Below are 22,603 nucleotides of genomic sequence, written 5' to 3'. Positions count from 1 at the left end.
TCATTAATAAAGGAAAATAAGCTAAAAAGCATTAAAATAAAGAATTACAGGAAAGCTTTTTGTTTGGCCTTTTATTTAAGAGAATTCTAGAAATAATTAGTTCCTTTTCAAGTGTAGATAATTTTTCATTAACTAGCCAAAACTTAAGAACTAGCTGCTTTTGAGCATTTCAATAAAGTTAAAATTACCTCTGAAAATAATGTGTACATCTTTCAAAATGTAGACAAAAAAAAATGACCCTGATAGTAAACAGTAGGACTGTTTTCTTTATCACAGAAATTTAGAACAAGATGATTAAATTAGGAAAATACAGGGTATTAAAAGTTTGTTATAAACATATAGACTGACTATATATATATATATATATATATATATATATATATATATATATATATATATATATATATATATATAAATCAAGTATTTATTATATTTCCAATAATAAATACTTGATTTGAGGCTTTCATGAGAAGTCAGTTTTTTAACACTTGTGTAAATTAGGTTTGCTTTATCTGATTTATTGTATTTTTTTCTTAGAAAAAATTGTATTTTATAGTACATTGCTGCTGGTTTTCATGTTTTTATTGTATCTGGTGTATTTCATATTTCCTTGAGATATTGCAATACTAAAAAGTGTAGAAAAGTGGCACCAAAAATACACCATCCTACAAGAATAGAGTAGCAACAAAAAATAATGCTAACATGTATAGAAATGGTGAGAACAAGAAGGCTTGCCCAGTTGAAGAACGAAGCATCTAGATATTAAAGATAACTTCTGAAATCTCAAGATTAAAACAGTTTAGAGGAGCATAGGAAGGATAAGAAAAGGAGACATAACAATGCACTGAAGCAGGTAAGATATTAAGTAATGCAAATCGGGTAAGTAAAGTCTAATAAATTAAAGATACCAAGAAATTATATACTAAAAAAATACATAAAGAAAATGTGCCATTACATCCTATAGTGGATGGCACAGATTCCCCCACTTACAAACTAGCTAAATATTTAGCCAAAGTGCTCTCACACTATACTGGCAACACACCATCACACATAAAAACTCAGCCCACTTCAAAGCCAGTATAGAAAACCTTATACTGAAACATAATGACATAATGGCCAGTTTTGAAGTTTCCTCCTTATTCACAAATGTCCCCCTCAAAGAAACCTTAGAGCTAATCCAAGCAAAATTTCCTCCCGATATCTTGGCCCTATTTCAGTTCACAATGAACTCAGAATGAACAATGAATTTCGTTTGGCAGGAAAAATTCTACAAAGAGATAGAGGGGACAGCCATGTGTTCATCACTTTCCCCACCCTTGGCCAACTTCTTTATGGAGACTTTTGAAGAGAAAGCCTAACTCTGCCCCACAAAAACCTAGCATATGGCTTCGCTACGTTGATGATGTGTTAACTATTTGGCCACATGGCCCGGATACACTCCTCTCCTTCTTAACACACTTAAACAACCAACACCCTAGAATCAAGTTCACCCTGGAAAAAGAGAAAAACAATAGCCTCCCCTTCCTAGACACCTGCCAACCTGATGGAACCTTGGTTTTCTCAGTTTATAGAAAACCCACCCATACAGGCAGATACATTCACCAACAATAGTTGGTGAATGTATCTGCCTGTATGAGTTATTAAGTGAATGAGTTATTAAGACACTATTCAACAGGGCAGAACTAATCTGTTCAAATGACCAAGCTCTAACTACTGAACTAAATCACCTCCTTAACACTTTCTCAGCAAATGGCTACCCCCCCCCCCAAAAAAAATACTAAAACCAGTTATCCACAACCCACCACCCCCACTTCACAAAAAAGATTACTCTAAATCCATCACCATTCCCTACATTCGAGGCACCTCGGAAAAAATCAACAAAATCCTAAAAAAACATGACTTGACCTCTTGTTACACACCATATAGAAAATTGGCATCCTTATCTGCTCCACTAAAGACCAACCACTTCCCCTAGACCCACCTGGTGTATACCAAGTCCCTTGCAGCTGTAAATTGTCCTACTTTGGCCAAATAGGCAGTACAGTTCTTCTGATATCAGCTCATCAGCTGATATCAGAAGAACTTCAGCCCAAAGGCCAAGAACACCTAATATAGCCAGGCAGGGGGCACCATCAGGACTTTAGGAAAACAGTAGCTTCCTCGCTTCGTTTCTCATTTGCTGTACTGCTTTATCTTAAGTTCCCATGAAGATGGCAACATGACGTTGCCGAAATATGTCAAGTATATATTAAAGTTGATTTAATTTATATTTCTAGTGTACGTTGTCAATTCCTTAAGTATTTAGTTATCATGTTTAACCAGTGTATAAGCCTTTCTACAAGAATTCATTATCTACATGGATCACATTATGAAGGAAAGTGGTATTAAATCTGATACCAAAACTGGAGATGTTAATGTCAGCTCTTTGCTTTATGCAGATGATGTTATACTTCTAAATAAATCTGCTACAAGTCTGCAAGATTCTCTGACTAAATTCAATTGCTGTTGTAATAGATATGGTATGAAGGTCAGCAATAAAAAGACAAAGACAATGAAAATAGGCAGAATCATTGAAAATGTCAACTGTGTTGTGAATGGAGAACCTGTGGAACAAGTAAACCATTTCAGCTACTTAGGCACGATTTTTACTGAAGATGGTAAATTAAATATGGAAATAGACAACAGGATCAACAAAGCTCGTATAGTATTAAGTCAACCAACATTGTCTTGTATAAGCTAAACTTAGCTTATACAAGACAATGTTCAAACCAGTTTTAACTTATGGATCTGAGAGCTGGGTTAGAAGTAAAACACTTGACCATAGATCAGAGACCAAGATATGCAAGTCCTGAGAAAGATTAGGGGCATGAACAGATAGCATCAATTGGAATATCATATTAAAAATGAGGATATTAGGAAAGAACTTGACATTGTTAGCATCCAGGAATATGTTAGCAGAGCTAATCTTAGATGGTATGGTCATGTAAATTAGTAAAAAGTTGATAAGGTAAAAAGTGCCTTAGAAGACAGAAATATAAGATCTGACAATGTTGAAGCCTTGGCAGGTAATAGATTGATTTGGAGGAAAATTGTATATAGGAAGTTAGTAATGATGTAATTTTTTTCATGTAGTACTATCATATCCTGTACACCCCTTGAGGATAAATGTCAGGAATTTGATGATGATGATAATTAAAAAATGAAGTCATGATAAACCGTGGCATAACAAATGCAATGGAATTGCTTTTGTTATGTTGTTAAGCAATGGAATACCATTTTTTTTGGAAGCATAACAAATGCAATGGAATTGCTTTTGTTATGTTGTTAAGCAATGGAATACCATTTTTTTTGGAAGCAGTTAAGTCTTGTTTCGTCCTAATTTTGAACCTCTGGACAAACCTGGTAATGCATGAAAGAATGTTCTTCCTATTCTGTTCAAAATGGATACTGCTTTTCCATTCTTCAGTGAATTACCATCAGTTCTTTTTAACAATGGTTTACTATAATATATAATCATCTATGTAATCATGAATGTTTTTATGGAGTTGATCTTCTTTCAACCTGATGGCAATACAGAAACAGTAGAGGTGACATTGTCAAAACACTACCATCATTTGCTCTTAGTTTTCTTTTCCAACAATCTTACTTTTTTTTCTTTTTTTGATAAAGAAAGATTATCAACTTCTCCATCACTTGATATTTCCAAATGAGACTTCGACATCACCTTAATTAGAAATGCTTTTGACATAATGGATTTTGTAAAACATGAAAATGCTAAATTGGATCTAATATTATAGAAACAAATCTAATATTTATTTTCAAATAAAATATCAAATCATCTGTTAATTTCTTCACAAAGAAATTCTTCAGTTGGTGAAAAAAGTGTTATCTTCATCTATAAATAAATATTTTCAGATTTAACATGGTTGTGAGCACTTCTGAAATTAAAGCACTATTTGTACCTCATTATGGGCTAGTGATCACGTAATATAATGCCTCTCCCAGACAAGTCATCACCACCTTCTCGTGGTATGGCCCATTTCTAAAATGGGGGCTCTGGTGGGACAAGTATTGCTGCCTTAAACACCTACCTTCCCTAGAAGAAATGCCAATTAGACCTGTAAATGTCTTTCCTTTTTGAGATCCACAAAAATTAAATGTATTTCCTGCTTTCTGGCAATTCTTTTTTCTATGATCTGTCTAATGATGAAAATATCAAAACAGGACTTTCCAGCAATAAAGCCAGCCTATTCTTCTGGCATGCAGAAGGCAATACTTTTCTCTACCTTTGTAGCTATAATTTTACTTAATGGTTATTCATGGAGGCCATCACATCTAATGCCTCTGTAGTTTTTGAAAGATCATTCGTAATTATCCTTTTTAAAGACAGGAATTATATATGAGCATCTCATATAAGCCAATTGATCAACACTTTCTGTAAATTTCTCAGTTTTAGTACCCAAGCACATGATTAGTACTTAACTTTTCAGAAACAAATGACTAACCTACATCTGAAATAATTCAATATATAATATTTTTTGTTTGTTTTAGCTTGAAATATATGAACAATGTTATAACATCATCAGTTTTTTTTTTTTTTATTGTATTTCACTGGTTTGGATTCTGAGAAGCACATATGATAATGACCACTCATCAGGAATTACATCTCCTAGACTTTGATTTAATATTATTATTCTTAGCAGCTAGTCCTCCATACTTCCATGGATACTCCTCCTGGGCCAGCTGCCTTCCAATTCCAAGATCTTACAAGGCATCTCACACCTTATCTTCCAAAAACAGATCCACTAGTTCCAGTGCCTCAATGTATTCTATTATACATTTTTCTATTTACTGTCAGAAGATCCCTTGATTCTTATAATACTCCATCCAAGCTGTCACAAATATTAACCTAAATCTCACTTTTTTTTTTTTTTTGATAAAGGAAGATTATCAACTTCTCCATCACTTGATATTTCCAAATGAAATTCAGACTTCTCCTTAATTAGAAATGCTTTTGACATAATGATCTACAGTTTGATGTTCTCATTTGCCTGATGGGTTCTACATGCCTGAGCCAATCTATTATATCCTAATGAGTGATTAATCTCAAAAAACAAACTCTGTTCCAACATTGTTACATTTTTGTACAATTTTTTTCACTTTTCTCTTAATACCCTGTATTAAGAGAAAAGTGAAAAAAATTGTACAAAAATTTTGATTTTTGTACAATTGAAAAAATTGTAAAAAAAATTGATACTTTTCCAGAATTAAGTCGAGCTTTATATGCTTCCTTCTTCTCAGTAATGGTCTCAACAGATTCTCCTGTCATCCAATCCACTTTACTGTGATTCAGATTCCTTTCAAAACCAAATGTTTCCTTAGCTGCCTCATGAACAACCTCTTTAATATGATTATAGATTTCATTAGCACTCCAATTCTCACGTACAATCAATCTTTGACTGATCCTACTTTTACACAATTCTCAAACACCCTAATCTTGAAGAAGACTGACCATATATCATGGTTAATCTAGCCTGATGTCACATCCTGCTCCTCAGAACTGACATCCACAATTCCTCCACTTTCAACTATAGATGTTAAAAAATGATTTGCAGCTACTCAACATCCCTTTACAATCCAACTACAAATGTGCCAAACATTCCTCCCTCTTTTTTATTTCATATACCTCTGTTCCTTGAAATAGCATTCCTCATGAAGTGTTCCCAAAAAATTACAACCTTAGTTCTTCAAAAAAATATATTATTATAATTACTTACAGCATCTCCATGGAGTCCAGAGCCTCATCATGGGAGACCCAAATCAACCATCATCCTATCATACCTCTCCTTGAATTCATTCATTGTCAGGGAACTCACAACCAATTCTGGCAATCCATTCCACTCACTCACCACTCTCCACTTGAAAAATCTGGTCTGCACCCCCCCCCCCCACACACACACACTTACACAGTCTTACACACTTTCCACAGATGATCCCTAGTTCTCTATTTGTCATATACTGAAAAATTTCTCTTGCATCAATTTTATAAAACCGGCTGGGGCATCGCCCGGTTAAACAAGGTCCCCGTTGTTTTCACCAAGAAACCAAGGCAAACAGGAAAAGTCAGCTACTGAAACAAATCTGAAAACACACCCCAACTCAACATCACCAGAGTTAAAGTTCGGTACTATCAACATAAGAAGCCTGAATGGCAAAGAAATGGAGCTAGCTGAGGAATTAGATAAGTAACAGATCGACATAATAGGGGTGACTGAAACAAAAAAGACAAAAAACTGGTGAAATCTTTCTGAGCAATAAATACAAAATGTTATATTCAGGCAATGACAATCAAGAAAAAGAAGGAATAGCCATAGTATTCAACACAAAATACGAGGCTAATCTTCTTGAATGGCAGGCAGCGTCAAGTAGAGTGATTTGGGCAAATATCAGAATGGGGAACTGGACAATGAGACTTATTTGTTGTCTATGGTCCTATAGAAGGTTCTACTAAGTTAGAAGTGGAGGAATTTTTTGAGGCTCTAGAGAAAGCTACTGACACAATGAAAAAGGAAAAGTTGGTCCTTGTTGGGGATCTAAATAGCAGAGTAGGAAGTGATTGTCAGACATACAAAAATGTTTTGGGAAAATTTGGAGAAAAGAGCAAAGCTAATAATAATGGCAAATATCTGTTGGATTTTTGCTCAGGACATGGACTAGTTATTACAAACACAATGTTCCAACATAAAAATGTGCACAAATTCACATGGAGAGAAGAAGCAAGGAATAAGAAAAGTCTCATTGACTATGTTATCGTTGATGTTTTCTCCCTGGTGCAGGACACCAGAGCGTACAGAGGATTCGAAACTGGAAGTGATCACTATTTAGTCTTCAGCAGGATAAAATTGAATTTCATATTGAAAAGAATGACATGTAAGAAAGTTTTAAAGTGAATAAAAGTTGAGCAGCTCTCAGATGTGAACTGTAGACTAAAATACACAAAGATTATTGAAGGAAAAATGAAAGAGTTTGAGAACAGGAACCAAACCTTGGAGATTCAGTGGCAAGGCTAGAAGAAAACTCCTGATTGATTCAGCTAGAGAGGCATGTGGTGAAGTTGTCTGCAAGGATAGAAAAATTAGAACTCCATGGTGAACACAGGAAGTTAAAGAGGCAGTGAAGGAAAAGAAGAAAGCATATCAAAAGTTCCTGGCAAATAAGTCAGCTTTTGCTCTTCAAAAATACAGATAAATGTAAGAAAGCGAAACACAGTGTAAAACTAGCTAAACAAAAGTCATGGGAGGACTTTGGCAAGAACATAGAAAATAAATATCAAGAAGGTGGCAAAATATTCTGGAGGTTGTTGAAGAAGCTTAGGAATGGAGGAAAGAGTGCTGTAAAAGGAGTTAGAGATGATAAAGGTGAAATAAAAACGGGAGAAAAAGATATCCTTGAAGTATGGAGTAATTACTTTGAAAATTTGCTAAATGAAACAAGCAGTGATGACAGCACAGTGATAAAAAACACTGACTAGGCATGCAGTCAGGAATACATATCCATACTTGAAGTACAAAAAGCCATCAAAGGCTTGAAATGTGGAAAGGCAGTAGGAGTAGATGACATTCGACCAGAAATGCTGAAGTATGGTGGTATAAAAGTCTTACAGTGGCTGCACTGCATGGTTAAGAATGCCTGGACAGAGGGACGAATTCCCAATGACTGGAGTAGAGCTCTCATAGTACCTATATATAAAAAGAGAAATAAAACTGAATGTGAGAATTACAGAAGTATATCCCTATTGAGTATTCTAGGTAAGATATATGCTAAACCGTTTCTCAAGTATACTTGAGAAACGGTTGAGAAGAATTGTGGAAGAAAAGCTTGGTGAAGAACAAGCTGGATTCAGGTCAAATAGAGGCTGTCAGGATCAGATCTTCACTTTACGACAAATAGTGGAGAAATCATGGAAATATAAAAAAGATCTGTATTTAAGTTTTGTCGATTTGGAAAAGGCATATGACAAGGTGCCAAGAGAGAAGCTATTCAATACGCTACAATTATATGGTGTCGATGGGACGTTATATCAAGCAATACTTAGTCTTTATTTGAGTTATAAGTTAGCAGTTAGAATTGAAGGAAGTACAGGAAGATGGTTTAATATTAAATCTGGTGTGAGGCAAGGATGTACATTATCCCCTCTGTTATTCATTGTCTATATTGATCACATTATGAAAGAAAGTGGTATTAAACATGATATCAAAATTGGAGATGTTAATGTCAGCTCTTTGCTTTATGCAGACGATGTTATACTTCTAAATAAATCTGTAAGATTCTCTGACTAAACTGAATAACTGTTGTAATAGATATGGTATGAAGGTCAGCAATAAAAAGACAAAAACAATGAAAATAGACAGAATCGTTGAAAATGTCAACTGTGTTGTGAATGGAGAACCTGTGGAACAAGTAAAACATTTCAGCTACTTAGGCATGATTTTTAGTGAAGATGGTAAATTAAATATGGAAATAGACAACAGAATCAACAAAGCTGGTATGGTAGGAAGTCAATTGAATAAATTCATATGGAATAAGAGAGAAATTAGTCGAAACACTAAATTAGCTGTATACAAGACAGTGTTCAAACCAGTTTTAACTTATGGATCTGAGCACTGGGTCAGAAGTAAAACACTTGACCAAAGACTAGAGACCACAGATGAGAGAGTCCTGAGAAAGATTAGGGGTGTGAACAGATGGCATCAATGGCAATATCATATAAAAAACGAGGATATTAGGAAAGAACTTGACATGGTCAGCATCCAGGAATGCGTTAGTAGAGCTAATCTCAGGTGGTATGGTCACTTAAACAGAATGGGCGAGGAAAGATTAGCAAAACAAGTGTTCTCTGCCAGCAAAACGACCCAGAGGAAGACCAAGATATAGGTGGATTGATACGGTACAAAGTGCCTTAGACGATAGAAATATAAGATCTGGTAATGTTGGAGTCTTGACAAGTAACAGACTTATTTGGAGGAAAATTGTAGATAGGAAGTTAGTAATCATGTAAATTTTTCATGTAGTACTATCATATCCTGTACACCCCTTGAGGGTACATGGCAGGAATTTGATGATGATGATGATATATTAAAAGTTTCTATCATGTCCCCCTCTTTTTCACGTATTAACTAAACTTTGAAACCACAACCCTTCAACCTATCCTCATAGGGAGTATTCCACAAACCCCTGTCACTATCCTGAACACTCATCTCTTAATCTTTTCGACTCGACTGCCTCCTGGTCCCCAAGAAAACCAGATGACCAAATCTGCATGCACAGTAGTCAAGATGTGGCGGAATCATATCCTTATAAAGAGAGATAATAACTTCCTTATCTTTACTTGTTAGCGTACATCCAAGTAATTCATTGAACTATTTTACCAAGTTTTGCAATATGTGCTCTGAACTTTAACTCTTTGTCCACCATTATCCCCAAGTCCCTAGTCTCGTAAATTTTCTGCAAACCAATACCAATAGTTTTCTTCTTTCCTAACCCATGCCTACACATGGCACTAATGTGCTATAGGCTCCTCTATCTTTCATGTGGGACTAATATAAAATTATATTGATATCTCAAAGGCTGTTGGATCTATTATGTGCATTGCTGACGATGTAACAATTGATATTTGCTATTGTATATGTAATGCACTTTTTTTCTTATTATTCTTTAAGGGCTAAAAGTAATCTGGCAGCATGGCCTAGAAATTGTATTCCTGTCAGTGGTAGCTTTCTAAATTTGATGAATTGGATCCAATAACAAGTTATGGCCAAGTTAATTGACTTTCATAAATCAAAATAAGTATCATAAAATAAAATATTCTAGGGTAGTGTGATTACTTCTATTCTCATATTCATCTATGTCTGTTAACTGTGTACATTCACAAGACAGCTGAGTATGTCCTTGGCACAGCTGAGAGGATGATGCAAAGACCTGAACTACATTCTGGTTGATGTATTTATCTGAAAGGCTTTATCAATTGAAGGAGAATTAGCAGTCTCATAGAGAGGCAGAGCTTCCTCCTATATTTTCCATTATGTAAGGATATGCTTTAGAAGGCTTTATACACCAGTTGAAGGGTAGTCCAGGAGATTAGGAATTTAGATCTGAGTAGAAGGAAAGTCTAAGGCAATGCCTGAATTTGGAGGCTGAGAAAAGTTTAAAAAATGAATAATCAGCTGAAATGTTGGTATTATGGAATTAGTAGCTAAAAGACTAAACTGAAATAGGAAGGTATCTAGGAACCAACCTGAGAACTGAGTGGTAAGACCAGCCTTGTGCTCTCCCCACATCCCCAAAAAATTCCAGTTGTTAAGCATTACTAGCTTAGCCAAGTGAACCCAAAAAAATGCCCGGGTTGAACTAATGGAGAGTTTATAAATTTTACCTAAACAAGTTGCCTCAAAGTGCTTTGACCTTATTAAATAAAAATCTCAGGATGAGAGTAAGATGTAGAAATTTTTTTACCTTGGGTATATATGCGCAGGCTGTTCAATAAGTTATAACACTATATTTATACAGAAAACAGATTACCTTTAATCGTCATCATTTACATGGTCTTTTTCGAAGTAACTACCGTGAGACGCGATGCATTTGTTCCAACGTTGCGTCCACTTCTTAAACACATGTGAAAGCCCGTTTTTTGAGAGTTCTTTCAAAACCGCCTCCGCAGCTTTTACACATGCTTTGTTGCTTTCGAAATGGCGGCCTCTTAGTGGTTTCTTGAGCTGAGGAAACAGCCAGAAATCGCACGGTGCGAGATCAGGACTGTATGGAGGGTGTGGTAAGATATCTATGTTGTTCTTCTGCAAAACATCCACTAAAAAACTTCCGTAAAAACACTTCCGTAAAACATCCGCATAGCATGAGCCGTTTACAGTATTCCCAGGTTCTACAGCATGTTGGTAAACAATGCCTTCGTAGGCAAAAAACATTATGGTCATAACTTTACCAGCCGATTTTACAGTTTTTGCTTTCTTGGGGGTAGGCGATGACGGATGCTTCCATTCACTGCTTTGTTGTTTCATTGTAGGGTCATAGTAATACAACCAAGCTTCATCTGCTGTAATGATGAATTTTAAGAAGTTGTCGCCTGCTTGTTCCAGTCTTTCTTTCCATTCTGTGCACACATCCACTCGGTGCTGCATTTGCTCCGGTGTCAAGAGTTTGGGAATCCATCGGCGCAAACACGTTTCAGTCCCAAATGTTCAGCCATGATTGAGTGAACACTTCCCACAGAAATATTCAGGACAACATGCAGCTGTCATACTGTAATTCTGCGATCCTCCTTGATGATAATCACTGCTATGTTGATCATTGTCTCTGTGATGGACGTTGAAGGTCTTCCCTCACGTTCAAGATCATCCACATTTTGCCTTCCTTCCTTAAAAGTTTTATGCCAGCGAAAAACACTTGCCCTCGACATTGCTTCATCGTGGAAAGCTTCCCGTATCATGTTAAAAGTGTCCGATGCCAATTTTTGCAAACGCACACAAAATTTAATCACATAACGCTGTTCCAAGGACGCTTCCATTTCGACGACTGGTCGCGGATCGTAGGCGCGCCGAAACAAGCTTGCGTTTAGTCACGTGACACTCTGGCACATCAGCCCATATATGCCATCTATTAACCTCTTTTGTTAATAAAGACAGCAACATTTCTTTATTCCACAGAAATTAATATTGTGATGAGTGGTTTCGCGACAGTAAAAGTAGTCTTATTACTTATTGAACAGCCCTCATATGTATATATATATATATATATACTGTGTTAAAGATACCATGCAATTTTATAAGCTAGGTTCACAGCACCTTGTAGCAACTTGTTTAGGCAATATTTATAAGCTCTGCATTACTTCAACCTTGGAATTTTTTTGGGTCTGGCTCCTACTGACGAGACCTCAATAAAGGTCGAAACCGGTCTGGGTAGTGGCCCTTGCCTTTAATGCATAGTATCATACATCTCTGCAAGGGGATGTGCTTTGCATTAGGAGAAAATGCTAAGGAAAGTGATCAGAGCTTACTTACTCCACCTTTACCACAAGTTGCCTCAGACGTGAACTATGTTCAGGCGCAAACTTGACTTACTTGTCTGTTTGCTTACTTGGGAAAAAGGATTAAAACCTAGCTTACAAAATTGCATGGTATCTTTAACATAGTATATACCCAAAGTAAAAAGCTTTCTATAAAATTACATTTTTACCTGTATATGAAAGCGTTTTCATGACTACAGCCAAATGTGGAAATAAATTTATTGCCAGCATATGAATGAATTATATTACTACCTATCCTTTTCAAGAACATTCTCATAATGGTAAGCAGTATCACTTTCACACCAGATAAAGTGTCATCTAGAATCAGAGAAAAGACTAAAATGACTCTCATCTATAACGAGCACATCAGTCCACTGGCGTCTTGTCCAATTTCTATGGATATGCCACCACTAAAAACATGCTCTACAATGAGCTGTGGATAAAGGGATGCAGACTACAGGCCTTCAGACATAAAGGCCTACTTGTCGTAGATGCCTTGCCATAGTTTGTCGAGATATCTGCATACGTGTGCTTGAATGGAGTCAACTTGCAAGCTGACCTGCCGTGGTGAGTTGATTATATTTTGCTGCTATGTTATTACATTATGCAAAAAATAATAATAATGTCTGAAATGCTGCCCAGAGCCTGGATACAACAGTGTGTGAGATTTCAAACTCTCTGGCAATATCAGTAATGTAATTCTGGGCCTTCTTCAAGCTTCCAAATAATTCTTCCTCACATGAAATCATCTAGATCAGGGCTATCCAACCTAAGGTAATCCGCAGGCCACATTAGAAAAAAAATTTATCCAAGGGCTTCATCACAATGCGTATCTAGTAATTTGGTGAGCAGCAGCGACACAACCGCAAAAGCCGAACAAACAAACAACACTAATTGCGCACTAATCATGTGCTCACATTCCACAGGAGCACCCGGAGCATGCATGCTGGAACAAAACAGTGTAAGAACACTTCTTTGACACATCTAATATTTGAAAAACATGACATGTGGGTATAGATGTAAAAACACCAAATAAAATTATCAACATCGAGACTACTGATTAGTGATAGAATTAAAATATCTAAGATGCATTTGATTCAAATTGTTATTTTATTTTTCACTCATGAAAATCAAAACCCACAGGCAGGCCGCACAAAATTGCACCGCAGGCCGCATGCGGCCTGCAGACAGTGCTTTGGGCAGTCCTGATCTAGATGATATCTTTGAGACATTACAAGACATCTAAGTTTGCAACTTTATTCCTTCATGAAAAGAGCTTCTTTCAAACACAACTTAGTGCAGACTTTTGACTTTTATCCTGTTGAGTGCTACCACGTGACCCCCTTTGTGCGTAATTCAAAAATTTGAATGTGTACTGCTTTCTACTCGAAATAGTCAGTTATACAAATTGCCGCAGCTGATTCTTCTGAATTTGCAGTTGCAATATTCAGAAACAATGTTCATTCATATGTTTTGAACACCAGTGTGTGCGTGTGTGTGTGTGTGTGTGTGTGTGTGTGTATACAGGGCTTGACAGATTATGCAAAATTCTACTCGCCCAATTACCTCCTCCCCCCATTTTTTTAAATGATATGGTTCAGTATGTCAACAGGAGTTCCCCAAGATTGTCCAGCCCTGTCTATATATAGATAGATACATGCACACTTTTTTAAAATGAATTAATTAGGAATTTTACTGAATGGTTGTTGTCTTATACTATGATCGTGCTTTTTAAAATGCCTTTGTTATTTGTGTTCAGCTGTATTCCATTGCCCATGATCATTGTATACGGAAGATGCCTTGAATGTTAAGGCAAAAGTTTTAAATGATTAAAATAGCATTCACATAAGTTTTTCTTTTTTTTTCCAAGTTTTATGTATTATTATTACTGGGGTATCCTTAACACATTCGCTGCCACGCTACTTCGGCATTGTCTGTTCCCATATGCCGAGAAATTTCACTTCTTCAAGGTCAGTACGGTAATCTCGTTGCCGGCGGTAAGCGTCATACGAGTATACTCGTAGTTCGCAGCGAATGTATTAATTCCTTTGGTAAAATTAAATTTTGGTACATGCTGGACCATTTGGACTATACACAAAGTAAACATTGATCCAAATATAAAAAAGAATATAGCCTGTATGGCTGGGATCAGCAATTAAAAAAAATTTCCTTTCTCAGATAAGCAATGTGTGGATAACTACCCACAATTATAGCAAAAAAAATAAAAATATAGCAAAACTGGTATGGTAAAAAGTTCCCATCCCACATTCCCTTTCATGTTAGGTCTCAATGATCTGCCAAGTAACTTAAGTTTTTCTGTTTTTTTTTTAGAAAATTTTTTTTGTTTTTTTTTTAGAAACCTGTTTAGATAGGGCAGTCCTATCCACATTATCAACTATGTCTGTTAACTGTGTGCATGTGTTCCTCTTCTGGCCTATTTGCCTGTTTTGTGGGATGGAAAAACCCAAGTTTTCAAGGAGGAAATACCCTGCCACCTCCATCCATATGAGACTGGCCAATTCACTTTGACATAAAAAGTTCTTTATGTCCTAGACAGGATTTAAACTCAGGTCTTTCCCAAATGAAGGGCATTAATAAGACAGTGTTAAGGCCAATTTTAATTTATGGATATGAGAGAGAGAGAAAAATGGGTTAGAAATAAAAAAAAGTTGATCTGGAGACCAAAGATACAAGAGTTCTGAAAAAGTTAGGGAACTGAATAGATGGCAACAATGGCAGAATCATATTAAAAATAAAGATATTAGGAAAGAATTGGACTGTTATATAAGATCCAAAAGTCCTAACAAATAAACTAATTCAGAGGAAAATTGTCAAGAAGTTTACATTATTACTGACTTTCTATCATGTAGTAGTATCAGTATCTTGTACATCCCTTGAGAGTACAGATCAGACCTCACAAACCTGTGCTTCTTGAGCTAATACCTGACTTAAGTGTATAGAAAGATACCTTCTTACACTTAAGATTTTGTGTGTATGAGTGAGTCAGTGAGTGTTTCTAGTTTCCAATTGGGGAGTATATGCATGTTGAACATACACACATCTTAAGGCAAGGATTAGCTCAGAGGCTCTGTGAAATCTGAAATGATATTATCAAGACCAGAAGATTCGTTTTTTCTATATGGGCTGCTTAAAGGTTTTCCTGATCTCATTGTGGTAGGAACTGAGTGTTTGATTTCGTGATGGAAGGAAAGAAATCCCAAAGAAGCCCAAGGTCTAGGTGGATTGATGTAGTAAGAAGTGACTTAGAATGCAACATAAGATTAATTATTAGGCTGTCAGCTATTCTGTCTATAATAAGGTGTGCACAATTCAGAGAAATTAAATTAATTAGAATTTCTGAGCGCAAATCAAAATTAATATTACCTTAGATAATTTCCATCACTTCAAAAATGGAAAACAGAGGAATTATCATGACCATGTACAACACACTTTCATGTGAAGGTAATGAAAAGGTCAGCGCTATCATAGACCATTGCATCCTGAGTCTTTCTGTAGAAATAACAGGGGCTTCCCACGAAAGAAGAGGGCAATATTTGAATTTGGCCAATATTTGAAGCATTTTCATCACTGCACAATGCATCACAGAGATGTATATAATTTTCTACCCAAAATTTATTTTGGTTTAAGCATATGTATGTGAGACAGTCAGACTCAATTTTAGCATATACAGGGTGTTCGGGATAAATTTGACAGTTTCGTAAGGAAAAAGAAAATCTTCTTTGTATCTATTAAATTTAATGAATTGACAAAAAAACATTACAGGCAGAGTTAATTACAATACTATCAACAAGATTTACTCAAAATAACCACCATTAGCATCGATCACAGCTTCAATTCTGCTTCGGAACCTCGAACAAGCTGATGCTACAGTCTCCCTGGGAAGGGCCGCAAAAACTGTTTTAATTTTATCCATTAACTGGGCTTTTGTATTACTGGAAGTGCGATTGGTGTCTTTTTCAACTGCGCCCCATACAAAATAATCCATGGGGTTAAGGTCTGGGGAGTTTGGAGGCCAAACATTTGGACTGGTGAAGTCGTAGAAATTTTCAGACAACCATTTTTGACTTTTCCCAGAGGTGTGGCAAGGGGCCGAATCCTGCTGCCATACATACGGCCTACCATTGGCTACCCTTGTTATCCAGGGCTTGACTACAGTTAGCAACTCCACGAACAAAGCCCGAATTCCAATGCCAGGGTTCTTCAACACCTGTTCCTGCAGATTTGCGAGGAATTCTGCTGTACGAACGCAATCAGATCGTCTGCTAGGGATCTTTCTTCTTGCTACATCCTCGTAGTCACCATTGCAAGTCTCTAGTTCATGCCTGATTGTTTTTACTGTATTCAGGGAGCATTGGGCAGCAGTCGTAATATCCTTATTTTGATGGCGGGCACGAATCATCATGATACAAGTTATTCTCTTCCATGATTCAGGTGGGTTCCAGCTATCCATCCTTTCTGACATCTTGTATATGAATGAAGAAGGGTCCAAACTTTTAAATGAAGAGAAGTGTGTGTTAATACATGTAACTTACGGAAAAATATAATTAATTATAAATATGTCAAATTTATCCCGAACACCCTGTATGTCAATCCAGTATTGATTGATGAGTTGACCATGTCTATGTAGTGGATTTAAATTTTCCATCCATACTTATGCGATACGCATAGAAATTCATTGCTGAAATAGTTTTGCCACTTGTGGGTTCTCCACTTCTCGGATTCATTTGTGATCAATGCAATATCCATACAATACCCTTCATGCCAAGTGATGCAGAAATGCAGAATTGTAAGCAATTCTGCATTTCATTTGAAATGCAGAATTGTAAGCTCAAATAGTTTCAATAAACTGATAAGACTGTGGATGTTGCATTGTAAGGAGTGAAAATAATAGTTCAGGAGAAGCTGTAATTTCATTTAGTTTCACCTTTCCATTCAAACAACACATTCCAGGAGATTCACGTCTGTATTTAAGTGCTTTACAGTGGTGACATACTAGTCATAGTACCGATCACAACTATTGGATCAGTGGAGTATCTTCTATCACAGATGTAAGAGAAAGCAGACCTTTCCTTATTATTCCAAGAAACTTCAATAATTTCACTCTGTCTATTTAATCTCATATGCCTTGCTGTAGGAGTCAAGTGAAATAACAAATCTGGTATGGTGAGAAATTCCCATCCCACCTTCCCTTTCATGTTAGGTCTTAATAAGATGCCAAGTAACAAGTTTTTTTTTAGAAACCTGTTTAGATAGGGCAATCCTATCCACATTATAGAACTTGCTCTTCATTGTGGCATATTGGTAAAAAAATAAATTATCTAGTAATAATTATAAAAACTACTAAAAAATTACTAATAATGGAAAAAATGAAAGAATTTAATATCACAATATCTAAAAAATTTAACAATATCTGGCCACAAAATAGTGGTCAGATATTGTTAAACTGCAGTACAGGTCATGGAGGAAGATTGTTATTATTAACAGAGACCTCCAGTGAATCAGAAACTCATCGAGGGAGGCCACATACTACACACACACCAGCTATCATACTTATTCTTGAATTCATTCACACTGCTTGCACTCACAACATCCAATGGCAATCCATTCTAATCATGCACCACCCTCTGAGAGAAAAATCTAGCCCTCACACCCTTCTTGGCAGCCTTCATTCTCAGCTTCCAAGGATGCCCTCTTGTCCTTTCCCCACCCTCCATAAATTGAAAAATTCCATCAATTGAAATCCTGTATGACCCTTTCAGAAATTTGTAAGTCTCAATCGTATCACCCCTCTTTTTCCTGTTTGCTAGTCTCTGTAGTCTACAAATTCTCAATCTGTCTTCATATTCAGTATTCCACAATCCTGATATCATTTTTAACACTCTTCTTTGTACTCTCTCCAATATATCAGAATCGCAATGGAAACCAGGACACCAGACCTGCGCACAATAGTCCAAGTGAGGTCTTATCAAGGCTTTGTAAAGAGGCAAAATAACATCCTTATCTTTACATGTGAACATTCGTTTCAGCATCGCAATTATCTTTTGAGTTGTATCTGAAATCTCTTTTGGAGATTGGAAGTTGAAGGAATTTAGGAAGTTGAAGTTTAGGGGCCGCATGGCCCCTAAACTTCAACTTCCTATCTACTAACACTCCAAGATCCCTAGCTTCATCTGTTTCTTCTAGTCTAATCCCACCAAAATAATACGACATTGGATATCTAATCATGCCGAAGTGAATGACTTTACATTTACTTTACATTAGTGACATTGAACTGACACCCATTTTCCCGTGCCCACAATTCCAGCCTATTCGAATCATTCTGCAAAGACTGCATATCAGCAGCATTCCTTATTACCCTACCTATCTGTGCATCATCACCAAATAACTGTATGTCGTTTGTGAAATCCTTCTCAATATCATTAATGTACAGATTGAATAACAGTGGACCAAGCACTGATCTTTGTGGTATACCATTTGTTACCTTTAACCTTGCAGATATCAAAAAGTGGTATACGGGTCATACTATTGTGTAACCCAAACTCATTTTCTCCAATTTATGCAGCAGTCTGCCATGCTGTATTCTGTCAAAAGCCTTAGCAAAATCCAAAAGTATCATGGTGCATCCATTCCCCTTGTCTAGTTCAATAGTAGCACTGTTATAGAATATGAGCAAGCTGCTAAAACATAACCTTCCCTTAGTAAACATGTTGTTCATTGCAAAGTAGAGGTTCACTGTCAACGCATTTCTGATTGCGGGGTCCTAACCAATTTTTCCAAAATCTTCACCACCACTCCTGAGATACTAATTTGTCAATAGTTGGATACATCGGGCTTTGCACCACCCTTGTGCAATGGAATTACCATACATTCCTTCCATTCCTGCGGAATGTTCCCTGTTCTGAAACTCATATTAAACATCCTGGTCAAGGAATGGCCAGTTCAGCTGAACACTCTTTAAGCACACATGCTGATATTCCATCAGTCCCTGTTGTTGAATTCTTATTCAGTTTGTGCAACATCTCTCTAATACCTCGGCCACACACACACCTGCGTTTCTTCATCTAGTGAAGAGGTAACAGTGAGCTCAATGTTGCGTTCACCAGGTTGATAGCTTTTAACGAAATGGCCACTCATTAACTGAACAACCTCTTCTGCATCTGTAACCCTCATGCCATTTGGATTTAGAAGTTATTCTTTCATATTCATTCTTTCTTTTACTTGCAGCATATAGATAGAATTCTTGTGGGTAGTCTTTAGCAGAGCCCGTTTCTTTTCATAATCAGACTTTGCTTTCCGTACAACAGTTGTGACTATTCTAGCCTGCAGCTTATAACATTCATAACAGACGTCATCCTTATGCAAATGGTATTCCTTCGTCCTTTTCTTATGAATCTCTTGCTTAATAAGATTACACATCCATTTCACTCGTATTCTATTTATTCTTCGAACTCTCGGAACACATTCTGATATCGTATCATTTCAGTATTGTTTAAATGCTTCACATTCACTGTCGATAATCTTTCCATCCAGCAACCGATCCCATTCCACTAAACTCAGTATACTCCTCAGTTGGTCATAATTTCCTGTTTTGTATTGGGTTGGCAATAAGTTCATTCGGTTTTTCAGAGTGGAATGAAACACATTTTATTTAATATATATAATACATACTAGTCAGTTATATGATCCTCTTTATCAATGACCTCTTGCCATCTGTCCACCAACTTCATTACGCCGTGTTCATAAAACTCCTGAGGTTTACTGGCAAAAAACTGATCTGTCTTTTGACAGCCTTCTTATTAGCAAAGGTTTTCCTGTTAAGAGAATTCTGCAACGATCAGAATAAATGGTAATCGGAAGGTGCCAGATCCGGTGAATATGGAGAATGCGGCAAAACATCCCAGCAAAGACGTAACAATTTACTCCGGATTGTTAACAATGTGTGGGGTCTGGCATTGTCGTGGTGAAAGATAACTCCTTTCCGATTTGCCAATTCAGGACATTTTGTGCTAATTGCACGGGCCAGTTGCATTAACTATGAGCAATATGAGCAGTTGAATCGATCGTTCTGCCTGACGGTAACACCTCGTAGTGGACAACACCTTTATAATCCCACCACACAGAGAGCATAATCTTCTTTGGGTGCAATTCTGCTTTCAAGGTTATTTGCAGTGGTTCACTCTTGTGCCCCCTGTGGTCTTTTATGTACCAGGTTATCGCACACGACCCATTTTTCATTTCCCTAATCATCCGCTTCAAAAATGGGTCATTTTCTTGGTGATGCTGCAGCGAATCACAAATGGATATGCAAGCAGTAATATTGGCCTCAGTCAATTCATGCGGCACCCAACCATTGAGTTTTGAAACATATCCCAGCTTGTGCAAATGGTTTTCAACGCTTGTATGGGATATGTTCAGTACTGCAGCAATCTCCTGCACTGTTTGTGATGGATTTTTGTCGATGATATTCTTCACAACACTTGAATCAACCTCGGTCAGGCGACCGGCGCGAGATACATCACTAATGTCAAAATCTCCAGAACGGAATTTGGAAAAAACACTTTTGGCATATGCATTCTGTTAAGGCACCATCCCCATATACGCTGCATATTTTTTATGGGCCTCCACAGCTCGTTTGCCTTTTTTGAAATAAAAAAGCAAAATATGCCGGTAATGTACATTATTTTCTTCCATTTCTAAAAAGATGTTACACACACACGCAATTGAAGAAGGTCAAATGAAAATTCACTGAAAGGTTATGGGAAATGTCGCCTTTCAACTGCACACTAGCATTGCACGGTAGCACAACAATAGTGACAGTTGAAGCAGCGTAAACTTGTACTAATGCATAAACCGAACGAACTTATTTGTCAATCCAATAGTTCAGCATGTAACCTTTTCTGAGTGGAACATTCATAAACTTAGTCACTTGCCAAGTGAGTACCACATGATCACTGTCACCAACTAGAGGCAAAATAGTTACGTCTTTAACTGAAATGCCCTCTAACACTATAATCAAATCTAACACTCTTTGACCTCAAGTATCTTCTGTCACATGCTGCTTGAGAAAGTTGTCACGCAACAGCTCAATAAATGCATTGTCGTTCTTCTCATGAGATTCTACTGCTACCCAATCAATATTTGGATAATTAAAGTCTCCCGTTATGATTACTCTTTTCGCGCTCATCTTTTCTATTTGGTGATACATTTCTTCAGATAGAAAGATAAAAAGAAATTAATCACTGCTCCTTAATCTGGAGGTGTACACTGATGAAAATGCACATAAACCATCTTTGAAACATTCTCTATTCACTGGTGAAGACATTACAACTGATCAATTTGTTCTCGAGTTATAAGCAAACATCGAAAATGGACTTTGCTTTATAGATATATATAGATTATTTTTAATAAAGACAGTGAGCTTATATTTGTAATTCCTATTAGTCAAACCTCACTCTTAATTTGATGACATCTGGGTTAGTGCATGCACAAACATGATACTTGTATTTTTCTGTTAATTCTGCACCAAAGCATTCTAAGAAACTAGGAGAAAAACCAGATAACTCAAACAAAATAAGTAGAAATACTTACTCATTTCCCGAACATGAATAATAAGTCTTGCTACAAAACCAAGATACTCCTCCTATAAAGAAAATTTTTTTTTTTTTAAATTTGACTGAATATCTTTTGATTAAAAAGACTTAATTATATGTATGTATATCCTTTGCATAAAATCATTTCATGTATTATATTTTTGAAATTGCATCATTCGTAGTTTATGACTACAGTTCAAACTTCACACAACTTTTCAGAGTACACCACTGGCAGAAATACTAAGAAATGAGAAGAAACAAGATACGACCTGTCTAACTATCTGCTTAAACATGTGGGAAGGCTTATGTGTCGATCATACATGTTGATTAATTTTAACAGTATAGATGAGAACATAGTCTGATAAGAAAATAGCTATTTATTAACTTATTGCTGATATTTCTCTGGTATTCTATCCAGAGCACAAAAAACAGTTTGTCATAGTATGCAAGACAACCACAGGGTATACCAATGGGATTAGCTTGAACAATTGTAATGCACAACACAAAGACTAAAGTCCTAATTAGGCGCCATCTATGTTGAAAAAAAAAAAAAAAACAGAGAAAGCAGGTATTAATTTGGTCTTAATATAACTGTCTCCCAAATCGCTGGCAAATTTATAAAGCCATGCTTGTTGATGTTTGGAGTATGTTTCAAGGCTTCTGTTGATTCCAGGAACAATCTCTCTGACTTATAAAAGCTTCTGGGCAGCACTTTTATTTTTTCCCAATCAATCCTGTGTGTAAGGACATCTAAAGCACCGTCTGCTAGACCTGACTTGCCATAGCAATAGTGCAGATGTATTTTTTATGTTCACTAAGGCAGATGTCCATAGTTCCTCCTGTCTGTCCATAGTAAGCTCAATCACACGAACAGGGCACTTCATAGACTTCTGGATGTGATAAAGGAGAGATTCTG

General features: G+C 36.5%; 1 protein-coding gene across 2 annotated transcripts in view; it reads right to left on the bottom strand.

Moving 5' to 3' along the window:
- The window catches only part of MED15 (mediator complex subunit 15), a 246,494-nt gene that overhangs the window by 191,294 nt on the left and 32,597 nt on the right, over positions 1–22,603 (bottom strand). For both annotated transcript variants that reach the window (XM_090409717.1, XM_090409718.1), the window contains exon 3: positions 21,686–21,737. In XM_090409717.1, the coding sequence (XP_090265843.1) occupies positions 21,686–21,737 (52 nt within the window). The remainder of the gene's footprint in view (positions 1–21,685; positions 21,738–22,603) is intronic.

Source organism: Typopeltis vanoorti, chromosome 20 (genome assembly GCF_054136105.1).
Source record: "Typopeltis vanoorti isolate ZY-2024b chromosome 20, IOZ_Tvanoo_1.0, whole genome shotgun sequence".
Taxonomy (NCBI): domain Eukaryota; kingdom Metazoa; phylum Arthropoda; class Arachnida; order Uropygi; family Thelyphonidae; genus Typopeltis; species Typopeltis vanoorti.
This window is presented reverse-complemented; position numbering and strand designations above follow the sequence as displayed.